Source organism: Salvelinus alpinus, chromosome 5 (genome assembly GCF_045679555.1).
Source record: "Salvelinus alpinus chromosome 5, SLU_Salpinus.1, whole genome shotgun sequence".
In the NCBI taxonomy this organism is placed as follows: Eukaryota; Metazoa; Chordata; class Actinopteri; order Salmoniformes; family Salmonidae; genus Salvelinus; species Salvelinus alpinus.
The window spans coordinates 94,233,083-94,246,091 of NC_092090.1; the positions used below are offsets into that span (position 1 = coordinate 94,233,083).

Genomic DNA, 13,009 nt, shown 5'->3' on the forward strand with positions numbered 1-13,009 from the left:
TGTCTCAATTGTCTCAAGGCTTAGAAATCCTTCTTTAACCCGTCTCCTCCCCTCATCTACAATGTATGAAGTGGATTTAACAGTTGACATCAAAAAGAGTTCATAGATTTCACCTGGATTCGCCTGGTCAGTCTATGTCATGGAAAGAGCAGGTGTTTGTAATGTTTTGTCTACTCAGGATATGTAACCCCATATGTAGTGGGTTCCAGAATTCGGAGTATTGAAAATATGGGAGCCAATAATATTGACCCGTAACTTTTTGAGTTTTTATTACTGGTTAAACAAAATCTCTTTCTCTGAGCAATTTTATTAGAATAAAATAATATACTTATTTTGTTGTTTTTCTATCATATAATACAGCTCAGTATTTGTATTGTATATTTTATACAGTCATTTTTGCTCATCTTTATCAAGGGTGCCAATAATTCTAGATCCTACTGTATTATACATGCTGACTGACTGACTTTCCTAAGTGGAATCCTACATAGTGTATGTATGGAATTCCCTTGATGTCGAGGAGCAGGAAGTTGACTCAAGTCTCTTCCATCTCACAGATCATTGGCCAGGTTTCGATCTTGTTTCTTTTTTTTACACGTACATGTGTCCTTGAGTTATACACTGTGGCTGTTATTTTTCCCATCAGACCAAAAGCAAACCTCTTTAATCTTTCAGCGCTGAGACAGAGCAAGAGGATATGCCTCCTAAGCGCCAAAACTGCTCAGTCAACACAATGTGTTTTCTTTACTGTTCCTCCAGTCCCAATTTGAGCATGCATGTGTTTTCCTCTTGTCCTCGCTATAGTCAACATGAAGTCGAATATGCAAACTGGCATAGTGATTTATGAATTCAAGCTCAATGAAATATTGCTGTCCTAGCTGGTCTGTTTGGTCTGCTAGCAAAGAAGATCAAACCTGGTTCCCAGAACCTAATCCCGAAAATATCACTCCCGCAAAATCGTGATTCGTCAAAATAACCAGTGACATAACACCACCAAAACGAATTGATGCCCCTAGACGCTGATCTTGGTTCAGTTTAGCATTTCCCCACTACTGGTTAAGGTTAGGATAGGGGGAGGGGAAGCTGATCCTAGATCTGTAGCTAGGGGCAACTTCCTGCATCACAGCAACAACTCAGCGTAATAAGCACATAAGCCATACTGTGATTGCTTTAGCAGATTCCCCTTCAAAAGTACAACTAGGCTCTAAGAACAATTTATGTAATGATATGGATGCAAAAATTCCACCCAGGCTCTCTCTCTCTCTCTCTCTCTCTCCCTCTCTCTCTCTCTCTCTCTCTCTCTCTCTCTCTCTCTCTCTCTCTCTCTCTCTCTCTCTCTTTACCTTTCTCTCTCTCTTTTTACCTCTCTCTCTCTCTCCCTCTCCTCTCTCTCTCTCTATCTCTATCCCCCTCTCTCTCTCTCTCTCTCTCTCTCTCTCTCTCTCTCTCTCTCTCTCTCTCTCTCTCTCTCTCTCTCTCTCTCTCTCTCTTTACCTCTCTCTCTTTACCTCTCTTTACCTCTCTCTCTTTACCTCTCTCTCTCTCTTTACCTCTGTCTCTCTCTCTTTCTCTCTCTCTCTCTCTACCTCTGTCTCTCTCTCTTTCTCTCTCTCTCTCTTTACCTCTCTCTCTCTCTTTACCTCTCTCTCTCTGTGCCAGTGGACTGAGCTCAGACCAGACGATCTCATCACTAGCTAGAACCTCTTCGCTCTCCTTACTATGTGATTGTGATGACACTGAAGAATCCCTTTTTATGAATTTATTATTATTATTATTTGTTTTACCCCAAACCACAGGACCTGCTCTTCCTCTGTGGAAGATTAGTGCAATGGGCTCTGATTCAAAGTAGTGCACTATAAAGGGAATAGGGGGTCAATTGGTAAGCGTTCTCTGACAAGGAGCATTGCTTACAACAAGTCAAGAAAACCACATCAAAAGGCCTCCAGTGGGTTCAATCCAATTTCTAATGACAGCACAGGGCAATCCTACCCAATGCAGAGATGAGAGACCACACGATTCCTATCGTTGTATACCAATGTGATGAAATAGGAAATACAGCTGTTTGACTGTGTCTTACAGCCCCAGGCCCTGGTTAGCATGCACACAGGCCTAATGTTACCAGAACCAAAGTGACCAAACAATTAAAAACACATGACCACAGACAAGAGACTCCAATACATTCAACTTCAGTGTACATCAGCATTCCCCATATGGAGGAGACCAGAGAGCATCGCATCTGTGATTTGTTTCACTTTTCTCAGGGAAGGAAACATAGCGTGAGTCCACTTAAGATACATTTTTACAATAGCTGTGAACATCTGACTGTCTGTCTGTCTGTCTGTCTGTCTGTCTGTCTGTCTGTCTGTCTGTCTGTCTGTCTGTCTGTCTGTCTGTCTGTCTGTCTGTCTGTCTGTCTGTCTGTCTGTCTGTCTGTCTGTCTGTCTGTCTGTCTGTCTGTCTGTCTGTCTGTCTGTCTGTCTGTCTGTCTGTGCGTGCGTGCGTGCGTGTGGATCCTGCGTTGTTATACCGAGATGTAAATGAATACACCAGTGGGAGCACATGTGTTGTAACTTAGTAGTGCTGTTAAGAAGTGAGCGGCAGGTAGCCTAGCGATTAAGAGCATTGGGCCAGTAACCGAAAGGTCGTTGGTCCAAACCCCCGAGCCGACTAGGTAATACATCTGTCGATGTGGCCTTGAGCAAGGCACTGAATCCTAATCACTCTGGATAAGAGCGTGAGCTAAAATATAAAAGCAATTCAAGGTGTGTGTGACCTTACCCTGGCGGATTGTAAACCTAGCAAGCGGTTGGATATTTGCAGATTATAGTTTGTTAATATCTGTAGATCATCTATAGGGTGACTTTCCAAATACAGTGTGACCCTCCATATTGTTGTTTCGGTGTTTACCTTTGCAGGTTGAGGTTGAGGTTGCCAGCGCAGGCCTTGATCTTGTTCTGAGCTTCCAGATGGTTCATTCCATCAGTACTGATGCCATCAATAGACAGGACCACATCGCCCACTGCGATACGTGCCTTGGCTGCCTTTCCCAGGTCCGTGAGCTGAAACAAACAACAACAACACATTTGTTAGAGATGTGTTCATAATGTATACAGTACATTTTGATAGAAACTTGGCCTACCTGCGAAGAGAGACATTTTTGTATTTTAAAAGAATGGTGCAAAGTGCCCCCCCAAAAAACTCTATATGATCTAGCAGTGTGATTTAAATTGAAACGTTTCTTCAACAATATGTGCTATAAAGAGGACTTTATTTATGTATTGCTCAGTTTACTAAACTCTAGTTTAGTAATCGCCTTCTTATAACGCTCATTGCTGAAGAAAAGTTTCACATGAAATCACACTCCCAGAATATGATGAGGCTATTGCACAGATAATTTGTTTCCTTGTTTCGAACAACTACAAGCTAGACACACTGTCAGACTCTGGTTATTATCACATGGATAATAAAACACACCAATATTTCATCTGAGGATCTCAATCCTTCTGCACAGTTATAGGATAACCCAGCATGCAAACAAAGTGAAATGATACCACTTAGATTCCCGACAGAAAACGCTCTAATTCGAAACAGCTTTTAAAAACACAAAATAACATTTTGGAAGGCCTTAATTAAATAACAGCACAGTCTTATAAAATGGTGGCAATGAATGTTTCACAGCCACAAACACAATAGCATCACTCTAGTATTGAAGTCAATGCTGTTCGCCATATGGTCGATGAACCATGAGATAACTGGGGTTACCACTTGAGAAACATTTCCCAATTGGCAGAAATGATGAGTTGTCATTGGTTGGTGAGAGAAAACACATTCTTGACATAGTTACAATTTAAACTGTCTTTTCCTTGTGCTCTTCATGAGAAAGTCATTTTAACACAATTAAACAACGTCGCTGTTGAAAATTACTGTGGTAACAAATAAATTATACACGTGCCCCAAGCCTTGATTTTGTTACTGTAAATACACACCCATGATATAAACAACCTCAAAGAGACCACATTTCCGTGTATACTGTATGCAAAAAAACCTTGTGTTGTACTGCCTGTAACCTCATAGAGTGTGTTGTTGTCAGAGCAGGAAGAAATTAAGTTTAGTTTATTTATATGTACGACAATATTACATGTCACGATATTCTGTGTTTTAATGATGTTGTGGGCTGTAAATTCCAAATGAATTTCCCAATTGGGAGATAATAAAAGTTTTCTAATCAAATGTAGACAGCCATTCCCAACTGTTCATCCTCGTCAACACTCTGCTCTAACCAACTGATGACTCAGTAGTATCTCATGACTGCCTGAACCCAGTCGCTGATGTGGTTATTTGTACCGAGAATAACCACTGACTAACTATCATCGGCCATATGTATCAAGAGTCGGAATGTTGATCTAGAATGAGATCCACCCTCCCCCCCAGTCCATGTAATCATATTTGGTATGATCTAAAAGGCACAACTGATCCCAGATCAGCGCTCCTATGCTGAGAAGCTTCTGGAATACATACTATACTACTCTCCAGTTAACTTACTGTCCCTTTGACATGATATTAACAAATGGCTCATAGTGTAGCTGGAACGTGATAGGGACTGTTTGCTTGGACAACACATTCTCATCAGAGTTCTGGAAGAAGAGGAAGTCATACAGGCGAAACCATGTTCTCATGACGATCAAGCTACTGTGTTGCCATGGGAAACTGACACGTACCTGTTGTACTTCAAAATGGCACCCTATTCATTATATACTGCACTACATGTATCCAGAGCTGGAGATGCACCCAGTGAAGTGTTTGTTTTATAAAAATATGATGGTTCCTCTATTCACTCTGAGATGCATTACAGCACACAGTTTCTACAAAACATGGTTAACGGTTCTAACATAAATCTAAACAGATTTTTGAATGACAGTACATTCCCAGATCATACCATTGCGGACACATGCAGTACTTGAGGTTGTGGTTAAACCCAGTATTATGGACATTTGCTTCTTTTGACACCATCAAGAGAAACCACAGGGACCACTTCTTAGACCGTGTGTTCCCTTGGGCAGATGGGAACAGTACTGAGGGAGGAATATATCTGGTCATGTGTGGTAGCCTGAGACAGACACTGTGTCTGTGTGTGTGTGTGTGTGTGTGTGTGTGTGTGTGTGTGTGTGTGTGTGTGTGTGTGTGTGTGTGTGTGTGTGTGTGTGTGTGTGTGTGTGTGTGTGTGTGTGTGTGTGTGTGTGTGCGTGCGTGTGCGCGCGTGCGTGCGCGCGTGTGTGTGTGCGCGCGTGCGCGTGCACGTGTGTGTGTGTGTGTGGACGTGTTTAAATATACTTGTTGGGATCATTTTGTTAGTTAGGTTTTGGGGTTAAGGTTAAGGTTAGGGTTAGGGTAATAGATTTTGAATGTGCGTGTGTGTGTGTGTGTGTGTGTTCTCTCTATTTCTACAGCGTGAGTGAGTAAATGAATGAGTGAATGGGTTAGTGAGAGTTCCTGTGTCTGTACAGTACGAGAGTCTTCTCTAATCCTGCCTGGTGCGGGGCAGGGCTAATGCTCAGTGAGGCACTGCGTTAAGGAACTAGCAGCTGGACAGAAAGTAATAATGAAGGGCTTCACCACCAGGATTAGAACAAAGCTCTGTGGCTCCTGCCTTTTATAGTCATATTAGGGCATCACACGCAACATCACTCATCACTCCATATACACAGTCAAAAGCACCACCCTTTGGTCTGCACATAGGGGAGTACAAGGGGGCAGGCAGAGCATGGGTACTGGATGTGTGTTGGTGTGGGGGGGGGGGGGGGGGTCTTTAAGGGTCTCTGACTCTTTTCTAACTGCTTGGGGCCCTTGAAGAACGATTGTTTAGGACGAGACACCAAATCCATCGATTCCCCTCTTATTATCACCCATCCCCTCCCCTCCTCTCCCCTCCTCTCCTCTCCTCTCCTCTCCTCTCCCCTTCCCTTTCTTCTCCTTTCCCTCCCTCTCTTCTCTTCTCCCCTCTCCTCGCCTCTCCCTCTCTCTCCTCTCCTCTCCTCTCCTCTCCTCTCCTCTCCTCTCCTCTCCTCTCCTCTCCTCTCCTCTCCTCTCCTCTCCTCTCCTCTCCTCTCCTCTCCTCTCCTCTCCTCTCCTCCCTACCTCCCTCTCCTCTCCTCTCCTCTCCTCTCCTCTCCTCTTCTCTTCTCTTCTCTTCTCTTCTCCCCTCCCCTCCCCTAGGGTTTCTTCTTCTGACAATGGTCCTTTATATGACCTCTCACACACACACACACACACACACACACACACACACACACACACACACACACACACACACACACACACACACACACACACACACACACACACACACACACACACACACACACACACACACACACACATGGAGTAAACCATACGTAATTGTAGTAACTGCAACAATATGCAGAGAGAGGCTGTGTGTGTGTGTGTGTGTGTGTGTGTGTGTGTGTGTGTGTGTGTGTGTGTGTGTGTGTGTGTGTGTGTGTGTGTGTGTGTGTGTGTGTGTGTGTGTGTGTGTGTGTGTGTGTGTGAGTGCATACTTTATGTGCAGTATGGTCATGTAAGAACGATAGGCGAGCACATAGTTCTGGAGTAGTGTGTCTGTCTGTGTTCCACTCTGAACAGATCTCATTGCTAATTGTCTCCATGTGGTTCTCTGGTTGTTTTTATGACACTATTAGCCACAGTAAACACAGCCAATCAGAGGAAAAACAAGGCCCAAAAGTGCTAATCTAATTGTCAAACTGCTTACATAAGGATGTGTGTGTGTGTGAGTGAATGTGTGTGCGTCTGTGTGTGTGTGCTTGTATTACTATCCTAGTGAGGGAAAAGGCTATTTTGCGCTAGGTTAGGGTTAGAATTAGGGTTAGAATTAGGGTTATGGTTAGAATTAGGGTTATGGTTAGGTTTAGGGGTTAGGGAAAATGTTTAATGTATAATTTTGGGGGAGTTAGTAAAACATGCTGTGTGTGTGTGTGCATGTGTGTGTTTCGTGTGTTTGTGTGCGTGTGTATGTATGTGTGGTGTGTGTGTGCACAGGCATTGAATGCTTATGCGTGCGTACGTTTGTGTATGCATTCGTGCGTGAGTGTTCGTGCACGTGTGCATCTGTGTGTGCGGGGTTGTGTATTCAAAATCATGTGTGGATCAGCCATTAAAACTGAGGTCAATTAAACACAATGATATAATTGAGTGTCTCCTTGGGAGCAGGAAGACGCGGTACAATGGAGCCACACGTACAGCACCTCACCTCACCTCATTCAGTGGCCTGAGAAAGGAAGCCAGCTCAACCAGGGTCAGTGGAGTTTGTAAGACCTAAGTCAGACTCAAACTTGACACTCCAAGAAAGCTCCTACTGTCAAAACACTCTGGAAAAAAGGGTTCCTAAAGGGTTCTTCGGCTGTCCCCTTAGGAGAACCCTTTTATTTTGGTTCCAGGTCATACTCGTTTTGGTTCCATGCAGAACCCCTTTGGGTTCCGTGTAGAACCCTCTGTAGAAAGGCCTCTACATGGAACCACCTTAAAGGGTTCTACCTGGAACCAAAAGGGGTTCTTCAAATGGTTATATTATGTGGACAGCCGAAGAATACTTTTTGGTTCTAGAGAGCACCTTTTTTTCTAAGACTGTAGTACTAAGGAGCATGGGAAAAGAGAGAGAACGATTGGGAGAATAAGATAGATTCCTGGTCTACTTTAGAGAGATGGTGGTGGGCTGATTCTTCTCTCCAAACATCCAGATTAAAGTGTTGTGGGTCTGTTTAAAACCCGAGTGATCAAATGTTGAAAACGTTTGGCACTAGATCTACTAAACCTCAATATGTGTCTTGCCAACACAAATAGATCCGTTACCAGGCTAGGACAGATTATAGAGACACCAGAAGGCTCTATCTGTGTCCCATATGCAGTAGCGATGCGTGGGTAAAATCCGTTGTTTGATCTATAACATGGTTAATTAATACGCCTAGCGACCATAATACAGGCCTAAATTCAACCACACCTTAGTTTTATCACAGCCTCTGACCAGTGAAGCCTACAAAGTATATTGCATGTACAGTGACAGACAGTTACATGACCTGCAGCATGGTCAAGCAAGGTAATGTTTCTGACATTTTCGGACCACTAAACAACTATTGATTTAGAACCACGGAGAGTTACCACACAACTCAAAGAAAACAGGAGCTGCCTCCACTATTCCAGAACCATTTCAACTTCAACATCTCAACATCATCAAATCTCCTACGCTTAGTCCAATACAGTGACAACTAAAAGATACCAAAAACGATTTAGTCCAATCAAAATAAGTGATGTGGCTCTCCATGGTTCTGATTTCTGTGTGTATGTGTGTGTGTGTGTGTGTGTGTGTGTGTGTGTGTGTGTGTGTGTGTGTGTGTGTGTGTGTGTGTGTGTGTGTGTGTGTGTGTGTGTGTGTGTGTGTGTTCGTGCTAGTAGAACAACATGTTGACACACCCTGTTACTTGTAGAGAGACGTCAATGCCATCCTCCTCTCTTTCACGTTGCCTAAAAGGTCTATCACTCTGTCATACAGTACAAGCAGTTATTTTTTATTGTCCTATGCTACCTGGCTAAAATGCTTGATCGCTAGCCTAACTTCCATTCATGAGCAACATTAGCTAGTTAACATTAACCTTCTACATCTAGCTACATGTTGAACTTCCATCCTCTCAGGTCAGGGGCACAACAATGTATGAATTAATGGTTGGATCCGAATCACCGTCATAATCATTGGCCAGTACAGAGAATTAAGTACAACCACAAGTCCATCATCATCCATGGCTACTTTAGGAAAGGGACCATTTTAGCTAGCTGGCCACCGGAGGACAACAACACAACGAGATGCAATAATTAAAGTTTTTCAACGCTACAGACAGCATCAGATAGATGGCCTACACATATAGTACAGAGACAGAGGGGCGCTGTTTCGCTCGCTCGGATGTTTTCTCCTGTGAGATACATTCAGCCTCTTGCGAAATGAAGGAAAATAGAACACAGAAAGACGAAAGATAAATAATTGTGTGTTTAAAAAAAATAATAATATTGGTCTGTTTTTTTGGGGAAGCCTGGCTTCCCTCGGCCTCCATGAATACAGATCAACGCCCAAATACCACCCTGTTCCCTACATTGTGCACTACTTTTGACGAGGGCCCACAGGGATCTGGTCAAAAGTAATGCTCCAGTCAGTGCTCCAAGGCCTCTGCTGGGCCTCTGGCAGGGTTCCATGGAGGAAACAGTAAACAGTCCCCCTAAATAACTAACACTATCCAGGAGACCATGTGCCAGACGTTCCCCCCAGAGAAGCCCACACACCAACCCAGTCCTGGGAACAGCAGGACATCCGCTAACACTTCACCACTGTTTTGTATTCACATAAATACATCTGGAGAATGTGACCTGGGATCAGTTGATCTCATATGTACAATAGATAGATGACCAATAGAGATAGGAAGAGAGGGGGGTTGGGGGGTTGAAACCAAATGAGATGAAGGAGTAGACAAGCAGATATTCCCCATCGCACTTTAGTAAGTAAAGCTAAGGAATAGTAAACACAGATGACCCTTTTTTTTGTGTGTGTGTGTGACAGTTTACCCACCCTTTGCTGAATAAATGCATTGAAAGTATAAGGAGCGTTATTTTTTTCACCACGACCGGTGATCAGTATTTACCCTATTTTACCACTACATCACTGCCTGCAATCAAATCATGTTATCATTTATAAACCCTTAAAAAAATGTTTTTTAACAAGAGTAAAAAATAATCAAATATGCCCAAAATCTGCAAAACAGCAGTTAAAGCTTCAAGTCCATAGCAACCCAGAAACAGAAACACAGCAACAAACATGCCGCCGAGACAGAGGGAAGCTTACCTCAAGCAGCACCACGCATGGAGCCATCAATGGCACATCATAAAATTACCAAATTAAGGTTTCATTAAAATACTGCACTGTGAGAGGTAAATGAGAATCAGCATGGATGACAGAGCTACAACCTAACGTCGAAATAAAGGAGCAGCTCAAACATTGGCCACATCCCAAAATAGCACCCTATTCCCAGTGTTGTGCCATGGGCCCTGGTCAAAAGTAGTGTGCCATCTGGGACGTTTTACAAGTGCGCGACAAATAAGGCACTACCCCTCATCCAAAGATACAAAATGGATGTAGTTAAACCATAATAAAAGTTGGTATGTAGCCCAGGCTCCACCTGTATTGCATTATGATAGGCTGGCTCATGTTCATGTCTCTATGACCGGATCAAACCTGCTCTATGAGGGTTTAATCTGCCTGGCTGTACTGTAGGTCTCATCAAGACTGAAATGGGCTGCTACTGTTAGTACCTTCTCTGATAATACTAACAGAAAGCACTAACAAAAGTTGTGTGGATTGGATTCTGTTGTTGTCGTTCTTATTTACATCAATGGCGTGTGCATAACTGCCAGTGACTTTTTATTTGTATTTGTTTAAAAGCAGTTAAACACCTTGGCCCATAGGCATAAAACTTAATGATTAGAATTACTTCTGAATGAAAAAAAATCTACAAACAATCTCTGAATTATGTCATTTTCCTCCTACCATCCTTTATGCATACAGGCCCTTGTTTCTAGATTAGGGCTGTTAGGACCTACATTCAATCCACATCCCCTGGGACCTGAGAGAACTCAACACATTTCCTCTAACTAAAGACAAACTATGAACGATCATCATCACCATAGTATTTGACATTATACTATTATCAAACCAAAGTTTAGCTAGGAGCTAGAAACAGGGAGACTGTGTCTGTTGGCGCCATCTTGTTACCTTCCTATATACTATGATGCTTTTTATATAACATCATTCTGTTAGGCAAAATCAATTTAGATGGCCTCAAATTATACCATGGTCAAATCCCCAAGGCCAATTCCTGTTCTAGCTGGGTCCTCCTGGTGATTATCTCGGTTGCCCCTAGACGCTGATCTTGGGTTAGTTGTGTATTTTTCCCACTATTGTTTAAGGTTAGGAATGGTGGAGGAGTAGCTGATCCTAGATCTGTACCTAGGGGAAACCCCGGAGCGCGTATCTAACTGTTAGCTGGCCTATGTGCAAGTCGACAACACAGAGATAATTTAGGGCAATAGCACTGTGCCACTATAGAAGCCCCTACAATCACCACTGCCATCATTTTAGATTTGTGTGTATTGTTTGTATTGTGTGTATTGTGTGTATTGTGTGTACTGCTGTGACATGGTTAGATATTACATGTCAGATATTACTCAGCCCCTGTAACCTGTAACCCTACCACAGGCTGAGTCACTGGCTTACTGGTGCTCTTCCATGCCATCCCTAGGAGGGGTGCGGCACTTGAGTGGGTGGATTTTTAGGGCAGGGGTTCTCAAAGTGAGGTACTGCATGGAGTCTGCAGTACCTCACTTTTTTACATTTAATTTGTTGAATGAATAAAGTAATGACAACAGATTGAACAAATTGTGGCCAAGGGATCCGTGGAAAAAGTTTAGAGGGTGTAATACAATACAATACTATGTAATATTAATGTTTTTAACCCTGGGCCTGCAAGGCTGTATACTGGTATCCACAGTACACATTTTTCACCTCAATAATTATTGTATCCCCCCCCCAAACAAAATAACTAAGTGCATGTAAACTTCTGACCCACTGGGAATGTGATGAAAGAAATAAAAGCTTAAATAAATAATTCTCTCTACTATTATTCTGACATTTCACATTCTTAAAATAAAGTGGTGATCTTAACTGACCTAAGACAGGGAATATTTACTTGGATTAAATGTCAGGAATTGTGAAAAACTGAGGATAAATGTATTTGGCTAAGGTGTATGTAAACGTCTGACTTCAACTGTAGGTCCTAGATGTCAGAAATCTTGGCCCCAGTGATGTACTGGGCTGTACGCACTACCCTCTGTAGCTCCTTACGGTCAGATGCCGAGCAGTTGCCATACCAGGTGTTGATTCAACAGGTCAGGATGCTCTCGATGGTGCAGCTGTAGAACTTTTTGAGGATCTGCCAAATCTTTTCAGTCTCCTGAGGGGGAAAGGGTGATGTCGTGCCCTCTTCACAACTGTCTTGGTGTGTTTGGACCATAATAGTTGGTTGATGATGTGGTCACCAAGTAACTTGAAACTCTCGACCTGCTCCACTTCAGCCCTGTCGATGTTAATGTGGGCCTGTTCGGCCCTCCTATTCCTATAGTCCACGATCAGCTCCTTTGTCTTGCTCACACTGAGGGAGAGGTTGTTGTTCTGGCGCCACACTGTCTGGTCTCTGACCTCCTCTCTATAAGCTGTCTCATTGTTGTCGGTGATCAGGCATACCACTGTTGTGTCATCAGCAAACTTAATGATGGTGTTGGAGTCGTTCTTGGCCACACAGTCATGGGCGAACAAGGAGTACAGGAGGGGACTAAGCACGCACTGCTGAGGGGCCTCAGTGTTGAGGATCAGCGTGGCAGATGTGTTGTTGCTTACCCTTTTCCACCTGGGAGCGGCCCGTCAGGAAGTCTAGGATCCAGTTGCAGAGGGAGGTATTTAGTCCCAGGGTCCTTAGCTTAGTGATGAGCTTTGAGGGCACTATGGTGTTTAACGCTGATCTGTAGTCAATGAACAGCATTCTCACATAGGTGTTTCTTTTGTCCAGGTGGGAAAGAGCAGTGTAGAGTGTAATAGAGATTGCATAATCTGTTGATCTGTTGGCATGATGGTGTTGATGTGAGCCATGACCAGCCTTTCAAAGTACTTAGTGGCTACCGACGTGAGTGCTACGGGGCGGTAATCATTTAGGCAGGTTATTATCGCTTTCTTTGGCACAGGGACTATGGAGGTCTGTTTGAAACATGTAGGTATTACAGACTCGGTCAGGGATAGGTTGAAAATGTCATGCTTTGAGTACATGTCCTGGTAATCCGTCTGGCCTCGCGGCTTTGTGAATGTTGACCTGTTTAAAGGTCTTGCTCACATCGGCTACGGAGAGTGTGATCA

The 13,009-nt window shown here is 43.3% G+C and overlaps 1 protein-coding gene across 13 annotated transcripts in view; it reads right to left on the bottom strand.

Annotated features, from left to right (window-relative positions):
• Positions 1-13,009, bottom strand: part of pdlim5a (PDZ and LIM domain 5a) — a 126,547-nt gene that overhangs the window by 89,993 nt on the left and 23,545 nt on the right. For all 13 annotated transcript variants that reach the window (XM_071404229.1, XM_071404238.1, XM_071404237.1 and 10 more), the window contains exon 3: positions 2,905-3,056. In XM_071404229.1, the coding sequence (XP_071260330.1) occupies positions 2,905-3,056 (152 nt within the window). The remainder of the gene's footprint in view (positions 1-2,904; positions 3,057-13,009) is intronic.